Below are 17,971 nucleotides of genomic sequence, written 5' to 3' on the forward strand. Positions count from 1 at the left end.
TATTCATGCATTGGTACTCAGCCGCGTGCTCTACTCCACTCCCTACCTTTAACTATCTCGCCGAGACACTGACGCCCTGAATACCCTCATCCGTCGGGCATACAAAGTAGCCCTCCACCTTGCCATAAGTACAACCACTGATCGGCTTCTCAAGCTGGGCCTTCACAACACTGTCGGTGAACTTATAGACGTGCATTGCCAAGCGCAATACCTTCGCCTCAAACAAACTGCCACCGTACGGCATAATTTGCATTCTCTTGAAATCCAGATACCGGCCAATGATCCGACATTACTCCCCATACCAAGACCCCTGCACCGAGAACTCCTCATTACACCACTTCCCCGTAACATACGCCCCAGCCACCATGATAAACGCCGCCGAGCTCGTGCTAGAACTCTACACAGGTGTCGTGGCTCCGAACCGGACGCCGTATGGGTGGGCGCAGCCTGCGTGGGCAATGAAGCGGTCGCCACCATGGTCGATCACTCACTCTCCCCAATAGGTACATACACACACACTTCTTCCGGCCACCTCCCCCGAAGCTGCAGAGGAAGCTGCCATTGCCTTAGCAATTGTTAACACTGAAGCACGGTATGTTTTATCCGATTCCAAAACCACAATTCTAAATTTCGAAATTTCGCGCGAGGCCAAGTTCACGTCCCTGCTTTGCATGCTGGACTTGCCCGCTGCACCTCAGCCCCGTCATGTAGAGTTGATCTGGGCGCCCGCGCACTCCGGCAATCCTGGAAACTAGGCCGCCAATCTCTTAGTCCGAGGTTCTCTAAACCAGGCACTGGCGGCCTCCGATCTCGGACTCACGAAGGGGCGCGCGCACACTTTCAACGAGCTGACTCAGGCCTTTCGGGCAGAGCCTCAGCTTTATCCTCCACGGCACAAGTCCTTCAGCGACCGACAGGCCACCCTCTGGCACCAGCTACAGACTGAAACTCTTCTTTCTCCTCTCATTCTGTCGCGCTATCACCACCAGCCTGTACCCTCTGCCCTGAATCTCGTGCTTCTGCTGTACACATTCTTTCTCACTGCCCGGCGGATCCTCCCTCTCAGGCCCTAGAACATCTCAAAACCTGGGAGGACTGGGAGACCCTACTGCGATCAGAGGACCCGGTCGAGCAGACAATGGCTACCAACCGGGCTTCCAGCGTCATAGAGCATCACCAAATGAACGCTTGAGCACAGCGGGATCATGCGGGGGCCCAGGAGCGTTTGTGCTTCCAAACTCCTCTGTTGAAATAGTTTTTCTCATCCTCCTGCCTCGGCCTTTTAACGGAACGATTGCGTTAGTTGCCTGGGCCACAAAGGTTACTTCGCTCACTGGGCAGGCCCCGTTAGCAAAAAGAGCACACTTTTCAAACACAGCGAAGTAATAAATGGGACAATCGTTAGTTCTCACTCATATTTGTCCCAGGGATTACGTTTCGTGCGTCGTTTTTTTTTTTCAAACAGCACATTAAGCGTCGAGCTGTAAACGTTGTTAGTTAGCTCTCGTCCTGTGTGTGTTCTTTTGGTGCGTCATTTTTGCTTGAGCAGCACGCTGCACTTTTCGATCTGCTAGCTGTCCTCATCATTGCATACCATGTGGTTGCTATTACATTCATTGCTTCGCCCTCGCGACGAAACTGCGACTTTTTTTTTCTGCGCTACTTACTCTCGCTTCAGTAAAACTGTCCTATTGAGCCTTTCTCTGATGCTGTTTCCCGCTTACAGAGGGCTGTCCTCATAGCTGCAACAGTCATGGAGACTGCATCATGTCTGACGGAGACTGGCGGTGCAAGTGCCACAACGGCTGGGATGGTCCAGACTGCAACGTTCCTATGGAAAAAACGTGTGATGACCGCATCGACAACGACAATGGCCAGTAGTCCTTTTTACCCTATAGTATAAATCTGTAGATCGCATTAGCTGAAGGTTTGATTCATTGATTGATTGGCTGAATAATCGATTGATTGATTAGAGTTGACGATGTTCGGCTGTTGAACCACAGGACGTGGGTTCGATCACAGGCCTGGCGGGCGCTTTTCGGTGTACGCGAAATGCTAGAGGCTTGTAAGAAACAACATTAATGCCGAGAGAACTACCGAAACATAGCTTTGTGAAATTATTTTATTTACAAGCATGGCTTTTGCGCTATTAAAACTAACATATCAAATCATCAAATTATTTTATTGTCGTCAATTATCCGTCCGAGAGAAACAAACACACACCTGAGAGATAGTGTAAATGCAGCTCACATTTAACTGTAATTGCTTTTTTTTCCCTGTCTTTCTCTTGATATTTTTGTTGGCTGTTTCAACGAATGGCCAATAACTTCTTCAAATTCTGTTTCATTTTCTTTATTTTTTACAGACGGCCTCACCGACTGCGCCGACAGCGAGTGCTGCTCACACAAGGCCTGCACAAAGAACCCCCTCTGTTTCTCGTCCTCCGACCCGCTGGACATTTTGCTGCGGAAACAGCCGCCGGCAGTGACGGCTTCTTTCTTTCAAAGGATGCAGTTCCTCATTGAAGAAGACTCGGTGCAGAGTTACGCCAAAAAGGACTCTTTCAATGACAGGTACACGATCCAAGACACCGTCTTCGTGTTGCGTACATTTTGACGACTGTGTATTTTTTCTTAAGCAAAGCTTGTCAGTGTGTGGTTATCTAGCGTTCTTCCTTTTTTTTTTAGCTGAAGCAGCTTCAGCTAATAGTTCGCTGTCAGCTTTTGTAACAAACCGTGAGCAAATGCTGTGTAACACGTGCAATGCTACCTGTGAATCAATGCTACGCAATGTCTTCAGTCCTTGTCTTGTTTGCTTTCAGGCGCAGTGCATGCGAAAATGCGCAAGCTCGCTAACTTGTGCGCCGTCAGCGTGCATGCCTCTCTCTTTTCTCTGCATCAATTAACCAAAGACTTCCTTTCTTTACCTGCTGCTTCAGTGCGATACGGAATCATTTCAATGCAAGGTAGGTTCGTGTTTCGCTATCTCATTATCTTGCTGTATGCATGCTAGGTGTTGCTTTGTGACTTATTGTTGCCAGTCGTGTTCGCTTTAACACAAACTCTTACGCGCTGCTGCCGTGAGCTACTTATGAGCGTAATACATTCGCCAATAATTTCTCTCTTTGAAGGTTGTCTTCTTTATGCTATTGTTATACGCTTAATACAACTCGGAAAATTTCTGACAGGACCTTGTTAACTGAATGCATGCACTTAGAAATATGTTGTTTGAAAAGCACAAACATGCAGACATAGAATTAATTTTTTTCACTGGACAACACAGCCTTCAAAAAAGTTTCTCTTTCAAAGCATCTACAAGCAAGTACTCTTTGAAGGCATCTCTTTTATCTCGACTGATTATGCATTGTCTTTAAGGATGCATGAGTGCTTCTGTTTCAAACGTCCCGCATGCATGTGCTAATGTCAATATGTCGTAAACCTACCTTGCAAGTCCGTCTCATAAATGTCCAGTCCTGAATTGATGTGGCTTGTTGCATCATTTCAGTGTAAATATTGTTATGTTGCACCGATGAAATCTCTGGCGCTCACAATAAACTTTTTCGGTGCTCTTGATAGCAGTCATCATTAAATTGTGTGTTTCTTTATTTCAGCCGTGCCTCGGTAGTCAGAGGCCAAGTTGTAAGTTCTTCGGGAAGTCCACTCAAAGGAATCAGAGTTGGTACTGCTGGAGACGGCTTAATAGGCTTCACGGTTACAAGAGATTCCGGATGGTACGTATTTTTTTTTATAATTTGACGCTCGCATTGGCGTAATTGTTCTCCTTTGAGTGTGGGCGAGGAATATCTATAGCAGAAACACTCATTTCGCGCTGAATTAAACAAATCATCAACAGTTGAAGTAAAAGAAGTCATGGCATACTTTGCATTTGACAACTAATACTCGGTTGCGCCGGAACGTCAAAGTTTAATCAGTTTTTCATCGGTGTGGACCTTTGTTGACGGAATGTGTTAACGTTATTTGTGTGCCAAAGGTTCGCTTATACTGGCTATTCAAGCCTAGTAGAACTGTTATCGGGCTGTTTTGTCGTGATTATAGTTTCTGTGGGTGCGCCGAGCCAAAACTCTGCGTTTTCGTGGTGGACCATTTAAAAGCCAAGTGCGATGAAATTCTGTCTCTGACTGCGTGAAGTGCGTGCTGTGGTGTCGAAGGAGAGCGTGCAAACAATCCTGTAATAAGGGTGGGGAGGGGGGTCTAACGTGAATGAGCGTAAGGGGAGAGGAAGTGATAAGCGTTGAGCGCGCCTGTAGTCTTCGCACCGCGTCGGTCGTTGAAACCGAACGACGACGCTGTCCTCGTTTTCCTGTCTTATCTGTGGTCGGTGCCTTCGCGTGCGCTCGTGTTATCTCTGTTTTGGAGGCGCGTTGAAGCAAGCGGCAACACTATACACGCTTTGACCCGCAGGTCGCGGGATTGAATCCTGGCTGCGGGGGGGGGGGGGGCTGCATTTCTAATGAAGGTGGAAATGTAGGCCCGTGTGCTCAGATTTGCGTGCATGTTAAAGAACCCTAGGTGGTCAAAATTTCCGGAGCCCTCCACTACGGCCTCTCATAATCATATGGTGGTTTTGGGACGTTAAACACCACATATCAATCAACACTATACACGCTTGCTTACCTATGTTTGCGATTTTAATCTCTTCCAAGAGAGAGATAAACAAGGAAAGGCAGGGGGTGTTAACCAGGCGAATGTACGGTTTCCTACCCGGCACTGGAGAAGCCGATAAAGGGGGAAAGAGAGAGGATAGTATAGATAGAGGCAGCCGTCTTTAATCAAATTTCCGATGTGCTAGTCCGGCTTATCATCTGGCTTGGTTCTCTAGCTGTCGGATTATTGGACAAAATCGCAAGCCCACTTGGAGAAGCATGTTGAATCTGCCACATGTCGCACAGATCTGTTGACTTCGAGAGCTTCAGGGGACCATTCGTTGCCTAATCTCCCCATAGTTCACGGCCATTGACTTACGTTTGCATGTGCGTGTGTGACACCACAGTTATAAATTATATTTTGCGAGGAAATCTTTTTGCAACATATAAATCCAATAATAATGCTAACATCACCTTACTTAGTTGATAATAAATTGCTGTTTGCTATCATTGCCTCACTTTTCGGGTGCAATCAGTTCTTCATTTTAATGATTTGTAAGCGTGGCTACCTATCACACATCGTTGCGCATTATCGTAGCTTGAATAATCCTAGGGGCGTTTTGATACAGATTATGTTAATAGGATCATTGCTTCTTCACCCGAACGCCGGCTGCCTGCTAAAATATGATTTTATTGCTTATTTTCACACTTCAGGTTTGATTTGATGGTAAATGGTGGCGGAGCAGTGACCCTGCAGTTTCGACGGGACCCCTTCGATCTTCACGAGCGGACTGTGATGGTGCCCTGGAATGAGATCGTTGTCATGAAGAAGGTGATCATGAGTCTCAGCCAAAACAAGGCACTGGAGAACAGAGGCCTCGCCTGCAGTGACCACGACTATGACACCATGAGACCCGTCGTACTGGCCACCTGGAAGCACGGTTTCCAGGGAGGGTGTCCCGAGAGAAGCGCCGTCCTAGCCGAATCGCAGGTACTCAACGCCTAAACACCTTCTCTTTCCCCAGTGTAGGGTAGCAAAGAATTACCCTAGATGCTTCACTAAACGCTGAAGCCAATCAACGAGTGGTGTAAAAATTATCATTATGCGACGACGTCACAAGTCCCCAAAGTTTGTGACGTCGTCATGGCATAATCGTGGTATCATTCTGACGTCATCATGCGTGACACCATTTTGTCACAGTTGTCTCTGTTCCTGAGCCACGTGAGGTGCAGAAAGTGTGCAATGCCTTTGATCTTGGAGGCAGTGCAAAGCCACGCTATACGAACAAAGTTTTCGGAGGCGGGATAATCATTACGGTCTGCTGAGAACAAAAAAAAAAAGATGGATTTCACTTTAGTCTTGTTAGGTGAATGTATAAAGGAACTCTGAGTTTGTTTAGACTAGCCAGCACCCCTGCCTTTGCTCTATCGCCTATTCTTACGTTCCTTCCTTTCATCCCCGGTCACAAGAATTTTCTTGAAAAGCTGTTAAGCAAGACTGGTGGGACGAATAGGCGGAGCAATATCAAAAATGATGTGGCTGAGACACAGAGGCACATAAACTAAAGGTGAATCGCTTCCATGTGAGCTCTTACTCAATCGGCTAAACGTCAGCTTTTTTTTTCTAATTAAGTCTTCTTCATTTATGTAAATAAAAGGAATTGAAATGTACATTTCGCATGATTGATCATTTTTATGTGTCATCTACCTTATGCAGAGACGCTTTAAGCATTGACAATCACGTTGCCCTGTCCTTGCTTTGCTTGCTTCTAAGGTGGTGCAAGAAAGCATTGCCATACCTGGAACTGCGCTGCATCTCGTCTACCACAGCAGCAGGGCTGGCGGCTACCTGTCCACCATTCAACTCCAGCTCACTCCCGAAACCATTCCATTGACACTGAGGCTTATCCATCTCAAGATATCGATAGAGGGCATCCTTTTTGAGAAGAAGTTTGAAGCTGACCCAGGAATCAAGTTCACTTATGCCTGGAACCGCAGGAACGTCTACAGGCAGAAAGTTTATGGCGTTGCTGTTGCGACAGGTAATCGGATAATGCCTATTAGCCTAGACAGCGAAGTAATTTAGGATAACTAAATAATACAATTTCGTAGAGGATCTTGTATTCTTACTCATGCCTTAATTCTTGTCAGCATTTGATGCTTTTAGCTTGTCCACAAATTTCTTTGTGCTAGCGTTATGCCAATTTACCATAGCCGTAAACGTTACAGGTAGGGCAGGTGAGCAACTTGACAAGGCTGAGATGAACCAAGCAAACTCAAAATTGTTATTGAAGAAATGGCAGTCTAACTCTCTGCGTGTGTAAATTTTTTGCAGTGGCGCAATTCCGAACGCATAACCCTGTTAATCCATTTTTTTTTTCTTCTCGAGAACTCTAGGCGCAAAATAACATGTCTATATTGGCGTTGCACGAAGCGCTCTAAGACATCATTCTGGTAACCTGACACCCCATAAAACCATCGGTGTACACTGGAATACCATACGCGCTAAAAACCTTTTATTATATACTGTAGACCAGTATAACTTGCTGTAAACTTGAAAAAGCATGCAGTTATTAGCAACATCTAATATGCACCAGTTGATAACATTACTCTTACAATTTCCCGCATGCATTTGCATCTACTTAGTTGGCACTCTATTTGACAGATAATTGCCACTCTATTTGAATTTCTGGATTTGCTGAAAAAGTGCAGTGCTGAAATGAACAAATAATGCGGTTAGCTTATACTGTTAAGTTGGTTCAATCGTTGTCTAACTTGTCGTTCCTTGTATTTTTCAGTATATGTCGGTTATGAATACAGTAATTGTCCATCCATAATATGGGAAGTGCAAGCGACACAAGTGAGTGGGCATGACATGAGCATATCCGAAATTGGAGGCTGGAACCTGGACATTCATCACCGATACAACTTTCACGAAGGTGAGTTGGTTGCAGTGGAGAACAAACTCTAAGTGGACGCTGCTGCTTTCGGTTTCGCGCAACATTTATCGGGCTCTTCCGTTCCTCGTTCTTTATTAGGTATCCTTCAGAAAGGAGACGGAACGAATATTTACTTGAAGAACAAGCCGAAGGTGATGCTTACAGCCGTGGGCGATGGTCAGCAGAGGCCGCTTCATTGCCAGCAGTGCAACGGAATCGCCAAAGAACAAAGGCTGCTGGCACCCGTCGCGTTGGCTTCTTCACCGGACGGCTCCATTTACGTCGGCGACTTCAACCTCATTCGACAAATTACCACTGATGGCAAGATTCGCACCATAGTAGAGCTCAGGTGAGACGCGGATATTATCAATTTTTACAATAAAATATTGTCGACGATTTTCGTTTTATATAAGCAGCCGATACTCACGTGCTTTTACAGCAAGGTTGTCGTTGTCTATCCTGTGCTGTCGTCGTCGTAGCAGTAGTTACGCAGGTCACGTGACCGGAGGAGATGGGGAGTAAAGATCGTGATAATAATGATAAATGATAACTATAACGGTGCTTAAAGTGATTACGATGGTGATATTAAATAATGATGTGAGTCATCATTCTCAGCTGGAAGTCAGCACTCGTGTCGCCTGTTTGTTCATGCTTATGTGCCACCCTGCACGTTTAACTTACCGTATTTACTCGCGTAATGAACGCACTTGCATAATAAACGCACCCTCAACTTCAGTAGTCAAGTTCTGGGTGTTTTTTTTTTTCTCCCGCGGAATAGACGCACCCCCTATATTCGTCCACTGCAGTCCCCTAACCGACACCTGGCACCTCCTTGCTCGTTCGATCTCCTCATTTCTTTTATCATTATGCCAAGCCTCTTCGGCCACCGCGGCTCGCTCTCTGCCCCCCCCCCCCCCCCCCCGTCGCCCGCTGCCGCGTGCCGTATTGTTCTATCTGCGCGCCGCACGTCCTGTCTTTTTTTTTTATTATCTGTGTGCCCCATTAGCGTTCACGAATGGTGCGAGTGTAGAGACATCGCAGCTGACAATCACATAGCGAGCGAAGGTCACAAAATTTCCCACGCCAACTGATGGTCGCTTTCTGGAAATAAAAAACTTCATGGCCCACCCACATGCCCATGATTTTTGAGCGAGGACATAGGGTTTGTTGTCGCCATGGCTGTCGCGAAGGGCCGTTCATCGCTGTCGCGCTGCAGGTTTCCGGTTAACCAGACAAAATCGCTTGTCACCTAGTAAATATTGTAACAACTTCTGCAACATTGTAGCACTCCCGACTTTCGCTTTGGTTGCAATTTGGGCTTCATGCTTGTTATCCGCGCGTACTTCATGGAACGCAAGATATAGGCCACCTTTTCTACAGTAACTTCTAGTGTGAACAATAAGACGGCAGCCGTATTTTGTCATTAATCTTATTATCGATGGTTTGTTTTGATGCTTCAGTGGTAGCTTAGTGCAATGTCAATGGCGTCGTCACGGTCGTCGTGCGATGTTGCCACACACCTGGCTTGGTGCGTCGTAGCGCACGCTTCTGGGTGCCCTTCGAGATCACAACAGATATCACGGTTGCGGTTAAACGATTGTAAGGAAATAAAGCCCCGAAATGCTTTTATGGAGTGCGCGGGTAGTGCCAGGATAGCTTGCAGAAGATAGCACCTTCAATCACCGAAGATGAGTGAAGTGCAACAAATCAGCTGTTTACAAAGTTTACGCGCATGTCGATTGCAAAAGGCTAACTGACCTAACCTTTTTTTTTTTTTTGCGTTCCCACAGTTTTTGCTCGACACGAAAAAGTTTTCATAAAATTTGCTCTGCGTAATAAATGCCCCCCAAACTTTTTATCCTATTTTTCGGGAAAAAAAGGTTCGTTCATTACCTGAGTAAGTACGATGTTTTATAAAATTTCAGCTTGCAGTGTTAATGAAATGATGCACGTGATCTCGCTAGCCGATCATCCACTTGCGCACTTTACAGCTACACTGTGCGATAGTTTTCACCGTGTCAACTTTTCAGTATTTCAGTATACTGATGTGTCATGTCCTCAAGAAAAGATATTATTAATAATAAATCATGCTTTGTTGTGTCGTCCATTCAGTGCTGCGCAAGTGGCCTACAGATATCACCTCGCCGTCGGCCCAGTCGATGGCAGGTTGTACCTATCGGATCCCGAGAGATACCAGATTCTTCAAATAGTTAGCTACACAGACATTCCGGACGTGAAGAACAACGTGATGGTCGTCGTCGGTAATGGTGCAAAGTGTTTGCCCGGAGACAAGATGCTGTGCGGCGACGGTAGACCAGCGAGGGATGCAAAGCTCGCTTATCCGAAAGGTAAAAATCGGTGACGCATGTCTTCACCTTTCCCATCTTTATGATTCGAGTGTTTCCAGCGTTCTTCGTTTACATTGCCAATGTAATGTTTTCATGGCGATTCTTTTATTTACAGGCATCGCCATTTCGATGCATAACGAAATTTTCATCGCCGATGGCACGAACATTCGCATGGTGGATAAAAATGGAATTATCCACACCCTCATCGGAGATCATTATCACAAGAACCACTGGAAACCAATACCATGCACGGGAACATTCTCGCTCACACAGGTAAGCAACCTGCCACGCAAACCATGTCTTAGCTGTTTATGAGGATCTTAAGAAAGGGGCTTTTATAGACGTTTTCAAAGCGAAGTTGATTGTTTACTCATGTGTAGCCAATAATCATTTTCTATTGTTGTGTTTGCGTTTCCCGTAGACATGCTGTGCTTCTGAGTAACGAGGTTAATGCTGCTGTGTGTGCGAGCGTAATAATAGTTGTCATCTATTCTTGTCGATTGTCTATGGTCTTCCCGCCAACTACCTTGTTGGGCTGTAGCAAAACGGTAGCCGCCCCGCCGCGGTGGTCTAGTGGTTAAGGTATTCGGCTGCTGACCCAGAGCTCGTAGGATTGAATCCCGGCTGTGACGGCTGCATTTCCGATGGAGGCGAAAATGTTGTAGGCCCGTGTATTCAGATTTGGGTGCACGTTAAAGAACCCCAGGTGGTCGAAATTTCCGGAGCCCTCCACTACGGCGTCTCACATAATCGTATGGTGGCTTTGGGACGTTAAACCCTACATATCAATCGGCTATCATCAAAACGGTAGCCACCTGGTTAACGTCCGTCCTTTTTTTCTGTGCCTCTCTATCTTTCCCTTCTTCTCTGTGCCTAAGTATATTGCTTGTATTGTGATATGAAATTAAAAAAAAACTGACATTGCCTTGTGTTCCAAAGACTATAAGGAAACTGATCAAGCTCTATCATTTGAACTGTTTATATATGTTTCAGTACGTAACTTCCAAACGTTCAACACCCTTTGCAGCTGGCTTGAACATAACTCTGTTATTTATGACTGCAGTGAGGGCACAACGTTTAGTGGCCTTTGTACTCATTGCAGGTGAACCTTCGGTGGCCGACTGAGCTCAGCATCAATCCGCTCGACAACTCACTCCACATTCTCGACGATCACATGGTCCTGCGAGTAACCCCAGACAAACGAATCAAAATCGTTGCCGGCCGGCCACTGCACTGTCCGTCGACCGCAGGCCGCGAGAGGAGCGACTTCGCCACGGACGTGTTCCTCGAGGCCCCTCAAAGCCTCGCCTTCGGACCCAACGGCGACCTCTACATCGCCGAGTCCGACTCGCAACTCGTCAATCGCGTGCGCGTGCTCGGAAGCGACGGCCGAATCAGCCGCTTCGCCGGCGCCGAACTCAAGTGCTCGTGCCTCGAGCTCAACTGCAAGTGCTTCGACGAAGACCACTTCCTCGCGTCCACATCAAAACTGAGCACTGTGTCGTCGATAACCGTGACACCGGACGGCATCCTTCACGTCTGTGACCAGGGCAACCTACGCGTCCGGTCCGTCACTGCGTCGCTTCCCAAGCCCAACGACCAGCACCTCTACGAAATCTACTCTCCGGAGACTCAGCAGGTGTACACCTTCAACCGACACGGTCAGCACACTTCGACGCGCAACATACTCACGGGCAAGGTGATATACACGTTCACGTACAACGTGAACACTTCGTTTGGCAAGCTCAATACCGTGACGGACGCCGAGGGAAACAAGGTCTACATCCTCCGCGACTACAGCAACCACGTGAAGACCATCGAGAACACGCAGGGGGCTAAGTGTCAGCTGGAGATGTCGCGCATGAAGCTGCTTCAGAGCTTCGTGACGCCGGACAACTTCAAGACCGTGTTCGACTACCACGGCAGCACGGGCCTGGTTCGCAGCAAGATCGACAGCTCGGGCCGTTCCGTGGTGTACGCGTACGACGAGTACGGCCGTCTGACGGAGGCTATCACTCCGAGCGGACAGACTATCCGGCTGTCGTACAACTTGAGCACCAAGGGCGCCTCGGTCACCGTTACACGCGATGGCAAGGACCCAGTGTCGTTGCTCATCAAGGGCTCCGATGTCACCACTCGTATCGGTAAGGCCTCCTTGTGCTCTTGAAGCGATATTCAAAATTGTTTACTCAAGATATATTTTCCTTGGCATCAGTAGCATAGCCAGTGGGTGGCACACCGGGCCCGTGCATTAACACCCCCCCCCCCCCCAAAAAAAAAATCTGCTTACGCCCTTGCTTAAGATTAGCAAAACAGTCACATTCACTGAAATGGGTGAGAGGAAGGCTTTTTTCTTGATATTACACGAATTTGAAAGAAAAAAAAACGTATCGTTGACCTAAATGCTGAATCCCAAAAGCATTTCTTCGTCGCTTTTTACTGGGCAGTAAGAAGTTGTAATTTTTGAGCTATCCGTACATATGAGAGAGTAATTTTGCTTGTTATGATATACATGGGTGTTAGTGATGAAGTATGCATCATTTAAAAGTACAAGTTATCAGTCCCTTAATGAAGATGACATTATTCTTATCTGTAAGGACGTAATTATTATTTTAGATAATGTAGCTGTAAACAAACGTCTACATTAAAAATTGCTTGGCAACTATTGTAGTATTTTTATTATTTTCTTCAAATATCCTAATCCACGAACCAGTTGTGAAAACTTTGGATCGCAGGCACATTGCTGGAATTGCTTCAATTTCGGGCTGTCGGGTCCTGTAGCAACAAGTCAGTCAGGAAAATCCTGCTCTATTTGAAGAAAGAAGAGCGTTCCTCCTTATTTTATGTATTGTTAACATGAGTAAACTTTTATTCTGTGTTTTTATGGCTGGAACTATCTTGTTTGCCATTTAACTTTCTTTTTAGAATTCGTTCATCCTTAGCAATATGACGCAAGCCGTGCAGTGTAACCATGACTTTTGGAACACGCTGTCTTAACGAGCGATGTTCATGGGAACATCCCGCATTATATATGCTACGTGAAATTTAAAGGCACTTCCCAACGTACGCATACCAGCTTAAACAAATAGCTTTAAAGGGAAAAAATACTCTTAGGACTAGTTAATTATTAACGAATGCGCATAGCATGACTGAAGGTTTTTATTTGGCTTTGCCACATAATTACCATCTTTGCAGAAAACCCAGCTTTACAATAACAATAACCTTGGTTTTCTATTGCATGTTAGTACTTTTTTTGTACTACTATATTTTTATTGAAAGACAAAAGCGGTTATACTCTCGCTAATAAAACCTTGAAGCTACGTCAAAATATTTCGTACTTTTGTAATTCTTTCTTTCACGTTATTTGGTCAATTATTCAGCCTAGCCGATGAATATGTGTACCCTATTAATTTTATTATTGCGATAGCAATCATATGGACACTCTCCGCTAGATCTTGCCATCGGCGTCACCGTCACTCACCGTATATGTATACGTGTCTTTATATATGTAAACGCAAGAAAGAAAAATAATGGGAAAAAAACTCCGGTGCGGAGTCAAACGTGGAACCTCTGCGTCGTGAATGCGAGGCGTTAACCACTGAACCACAGAGAAGCACCTCCTTCGTTGAAACGGCAAGCTATTTATATCAACCACGTACCGCTGCTGACAGGCATCTCGGGCAAACTATCATGTTTTCAGTATTGCCAGCAAGCTGACACAATGAGCGCGCGTCGCCTGAGGTTCCTATATACAACAAGTTCCCGTCGCCACGTCGCGCAGCGCGGGCTCTTATCTCCCACGCGAAGAGGGAGGTGGAGACTCCCTTGAGCACCCTTATCTCGCTGCGGGGAGGATCGTATGTCTTGACTGGTTTCGGGCTTTACCTGGAACGATTCTGTTGTAGTTACCGGGTGCAAAAAGGTCACTGCAATCATTGCACAGTCTCTGTTTGCGAAAAGGGCGCGCTTTTCAGACACAGCGAAGGAACAACTGTACCTATGAGCACGTTTTGTGTGTCATTTGTGCGTGAGAAACGCAGAGCACATTTCGATCTGCTTCCCATTCTGCGCGTGACCTTAGAATTTCTTGCTATCGCGTTCATTGCTCCGCCTTCACGGCAAAGCTGTGACTATTTGTTAAACATAACGTTTATCGCACAAATTCACATAAGATAAACTGGGTAGGTTCATCTGAAACCACTGTAGCAAAGGAGGATCAAAGATTAGAAGGAAAAGAAATAGAGGAAAGGCAAGTTTATTAACCAGCTTATAAGAACTGATATGCTCTTCTACAGCGGGGAAAGATGGGGAAGTTTGGAAGTTGAGTAAAAATCGAAAAATAAGAGCTTTCACGCATGCGCGCGCACCGTCAATGTTAAGAAAACTAAATATGCGAGTCAAAGAGAGGCTAATTGTGTTATATCTTCTGAAGAACGCGGATGTCTTCTTTGCAGGCCTATCGGAAGAACGAATCACTCAGACCTCCGATGGCAGCCTCCTGCTGCTGTCTGAGGACGCCAGCTCGCGAGACATCGAGACCGTGGCCAATCCGGTCATCACCGACCTGAGCCCCGTGTTGGGCGAGACGTTCCCGGTGCCAGCCAAGCTGCGCATCAGCCTGAGCGATGATGTGAACCAGCGCTTCGAGTGGCGCTACTATCTGCGCCGCGAGGGCAAGGCACGTCAGAAGCAGATCATGCAGGTCGGCCGAAAGCTGAAGGTGCGCAGTCGCTTACTTCGCGCAGATCATCTACTAGACTGAGACTGCCTAAACGTGCCAGAAATCATGCTGCAGATTAGCACAGACTAATCAGTTATGCCACTTAAACGTGTTTCAATTACCTAGTCGAACTTAGACTAAGGCAAGGACTTGCTAACCAAACAGGGTTATGTTTTATCAATTTAGGCTATGGCTCTATGCGGTGCGTTTTCACCTTCTCTGTGATAGTGACAATTATAGGCGTGTGCAGATTTCTTCACTAATGTGAAAGTTCTTCTTGTAACGGCGAAGTAATGTTTTGCTTTTTTCTTCTTTTTTTACTGAACTGAATGTTGTCAAAACTACTTCCAGGCGTGCCGTTTTGACATTGTGTTGCGCACTTAATATCAACACCTTAATACATTGACTCTTAATTAGGAGTAGGGCTTATAGTTACCGTAAATATACAGGATAGAACACTACGTTCTTCCGAGTCAAGTCTGTTTTTACACCTCGCCAACATGTGCGACCACACTTGTCACTCTAAAACTGGTGGTTATTTTTCCATGCGCGTACAGGTGAACGGTGACAACTTGTTGGCCATTGAGTTCGACAGGCAGCAATACAGCGAGACGCTGTATGACCGCAACCAGCTGGCTCTGCTCACGGTTCGCTACGACTCACTGGGACACCCTCTGAGCTGGCAGCCGACGCAGAACGTCACCTCTGTGACTCTGGAGTACGACCGATTCGGCCGCTTGGTCCGCTGGGAGCGCGGCCAGCTAAGCGAGAAGTACTCGTTCGACATTCGCGGCCGCCTTGCCGACGTCCGGTACGCGGACGGAAGCGGCATCATGTACAAGTACGATGATGGACCCATCAGCGTGGTGAGTTGCAAAAATCTTTTGCTCGTGCAGGTATAAAATAATACACTGCAGGGAACTAGACAGCACAACCCGAATTACTTGGGCAGCCACACTAACCCCGAAGGCGCTGTCGCAACACGCATTATAGCTATTAATTGATACGCTGCATAGATCATCTCAGAAGTGAGGTGTAGAGAGTGGCCATATGTCGAGATATACTACTGGAGTACTAAAGAATTTGGCGATTCTTATTAGCCAGGTAACCTAACCAAATGTCCTTCTTCTAGCATTGCCGGTGGCTCTCCGTTGGTATCAAATTAAGTGACAGCACTTTCATTATATGCCCCAGTTATAAAAGATATATTACTAAAGACACTCAGCGAACTATTATTTTATTATCAGGCTAGAGGTACTTCTTCTATTTGTTTAGAAAACCAGCCGGGTTCATTTCGAAGTTCGCAATGATTGAAGGGCAGCATGCTCAACATTCTAGTTAGTTCAAAGTGTATAGGACAACTTGATGTGTTCTAATGCAAAGTTCTTGAAGAAATGTAAAAGCTTGAACAACAGTGTCTGTAAAAAAATTCTATAAAACCAACACTTACTTTAACACTGTAACTTCATGCTGTTACATAACCATTGTAATTAAACCAGAATAAGAATGTCTCATGTACCCAGAAATGAAATTTTAAATAATTACACTGTGTGACTTAGTCCACCTGGTTTAAATTTAGAGCTTACTCAGCTTGTGTTTCTCGATTTCTTTTTTCAGCCGACGGAAATCATCCTTCCCAGTGGCAGTCGCTACATTCTCCAGTATGATGTATCTGGAAGTCTCCAAGCTGTGATTACTCCAAACGGACACAAACATGAAATAGCCACGCAGACATCGATAGGATTTTATAAACTGCTGTACCTGGCGCCTGGCGTGGGACATCCATACGTTCTTCACTACAATGACCGTGGACAATTATTAGCCAAGTTCTTCCCTAAAAATAAAGGTCGTGTCGTCTACACCTACACTGACGAAGGAAGGCTGGAAAGCATCCTGTGCGGCCCTGAGAGAACGGACTTCTACTACCACAACAGCACAGCTCTCATCAAAAGCATCACAAAGAATGTCCCAGGGCTGGACTTCAGGGTTGACTACCGCCACCACGGGTCGCTCCTCAAAGAAGAACGTCACCGCTACAATAGCCGGAGCGGACTAGACGGGGCTAAGTTCCGATATCAGTATGACCCTCGGCTCTCATCAGTCGAGGTAGAGATCAATGGAAAGAGCACCATCACGACCAGGTACCGGTACAACAGCGAGTCTGGAACTTTGGAACAAGTTCAGCAGTTCCTCGTGCACAGGCCCAAGCTGAACAGCATATTCATTCAAGATGAGGCCAGGCAGTATTCGAAGACCATTGGCACGGATACGTACGGGAGGTTGGTGGTACTCGCCATAACATTGTGGAACAAGGAAATCTTCTCACTTAGTCTGCAGTACAACAACAGGAGTAGGATCAAGCATGTTCACACCAAGATAGGCAAAGACCATGCCAGCCATACCACCAATTACACTTACACTGTCGATGGCTTCTTGGAAGAAGTGTCCGGGGCGCAGTCTTGGAGATTTATCTACGACATCAATGGGAACATGAAAAGCCTCTGGGAAGGACCGCGACAGATTTCTCTGCGACACGACGACGGGGACAGGCTCATTGGTTATGGAGATGTCGAGCTGTACCTTGTTGACGTTCGCGGTTTCATTGTCCAGCGAGGAGAGGAGAAGTTCAAGTTCAACGCGATGAGTCAACTCGTCCATGCCTTTGAGCTACACCAGTACGAGGTTCAGTACGTGTACGACGCGCAGAACAGGCTCATAGCGCGAAAGGACCACAGAGGAAACATCACCCAGTTTATTTACGCCGACCTTCAGCGTCCCAATGCGATCACGCACATGCATTACCCCAAGGACTCGCTTACATTCGTGCTCATCTATGACACACTAGGTCATCTCATTTATATGCAGCAAGGAAACAACAAATTCTACGTTGCGTGCGACCACCTGGGGTCTCCCGTCGCAGTCTTTAGCTCCGAGGGGACGATCATCAAAGAGATACAGCGAAATCCATACGGCAAGGTGACCTATGACTCTAATCCGGAGTTCTTCCTACCCGTTGACTTCCAGGGTGGTTTGAGAGACCCCGTGACCCAGCTCATTCACTTTGGTGGAAGGGTTTACGATGCTCTTGGAGTGCAGTGGTTGACACCAAACTGGGAAAGCATGCCGACATTACTTCAGAAGCCCTACGACATCCACCTGTACCGATTCCACGGCAACGATCCCATCAACCCTGCTCAGGCTGACGGTGGGCACCTGAATGGTAAGTGGGTTTGCCAAACGCTTTCCATACCTTTCAAGGCTTTGATATTGTGTGAAGAACGTAATGGGACATCAGCTTTCTATATTGGGCCCAGGTATTGGTTTCCAAGGCCCCCAATTTTTTTCGAAATGTGATGAGGAC

The 17,971-nt window shown here is 46.4% G+C and overlaps 1 protein-coding gene across 1 annotated transcript in view; it reads left to right on the plus strand.

Moving 5' to 3' along the window:
• The window catches only part of LOC119170052 (teneurin-m-like), a 266,382-nt gene that overhangs the window by 246,785 nt on the left and 1,626 nt on the right, over positions 1-17,971 (plus strand). The window contains exons 15-28 of the mRNA XM_075885958.1: positions 1,727-1,873; positions 2,366-2,573; positions 2,939-2,965; positions 3,611-3,730; positions 5,318-5,594; positions 6,378-6,645; positions 7,402-7,542; positions 7,642-7,891; positions 9,655-9,890; positions 10,006-10,163; positions 10,993-12,034; positions 14,345-14,610; positions 15,168-15,476; positions 16,228-17,830. Coding sequence (XP_075742073.1) covers positions 1,727-1,873; positions 2,366-2,573; positions 2,939-2,965; positions 3,611-3,730; positions 5,318-5,594; positions 6,378-6,645; positions 7,402-7,542; positions 7,642-7,891; positions 9,655-9,890; positions 10,006-10,163; positions 10,993-12,034; positions 14,345-14,610; positions 15,168-15,476; positions 16,228-17,830 — 5,052 coding nt within the window. The remainder of the gene's footprint in view (positions 1-1,726; positions 1,874-2,365; positions 2,574-2,938; positions 2,966-3,610; positions 3,731-5,317; positions 5,595-6,377; positions 6,646-7,401; positions 7,543-7,641; positions 7,892-9,654; positions 9,891-10,005; positions 10,164-10,992; positions 12,035-14,344; positions 14,611-15,167; positions 15,477-16,227; positions 17,831-17,971) is intronic.

Source organism: Rhipicephalus microplus, chromosome 2, assembly GCF_043290135.1.
Source record: "Rhipicephalus microplus isolate Deutch F79 chromosome 2, USDA_Rmic, whole genome shotgun sequence".
Classification (NCBI taxonomy): Eukaryota; Metazoa; Arthropoda; class Arachnida; order Ixodida; family Ixodidae; genus Rhipicephalus; species Rhipicephalus microplus.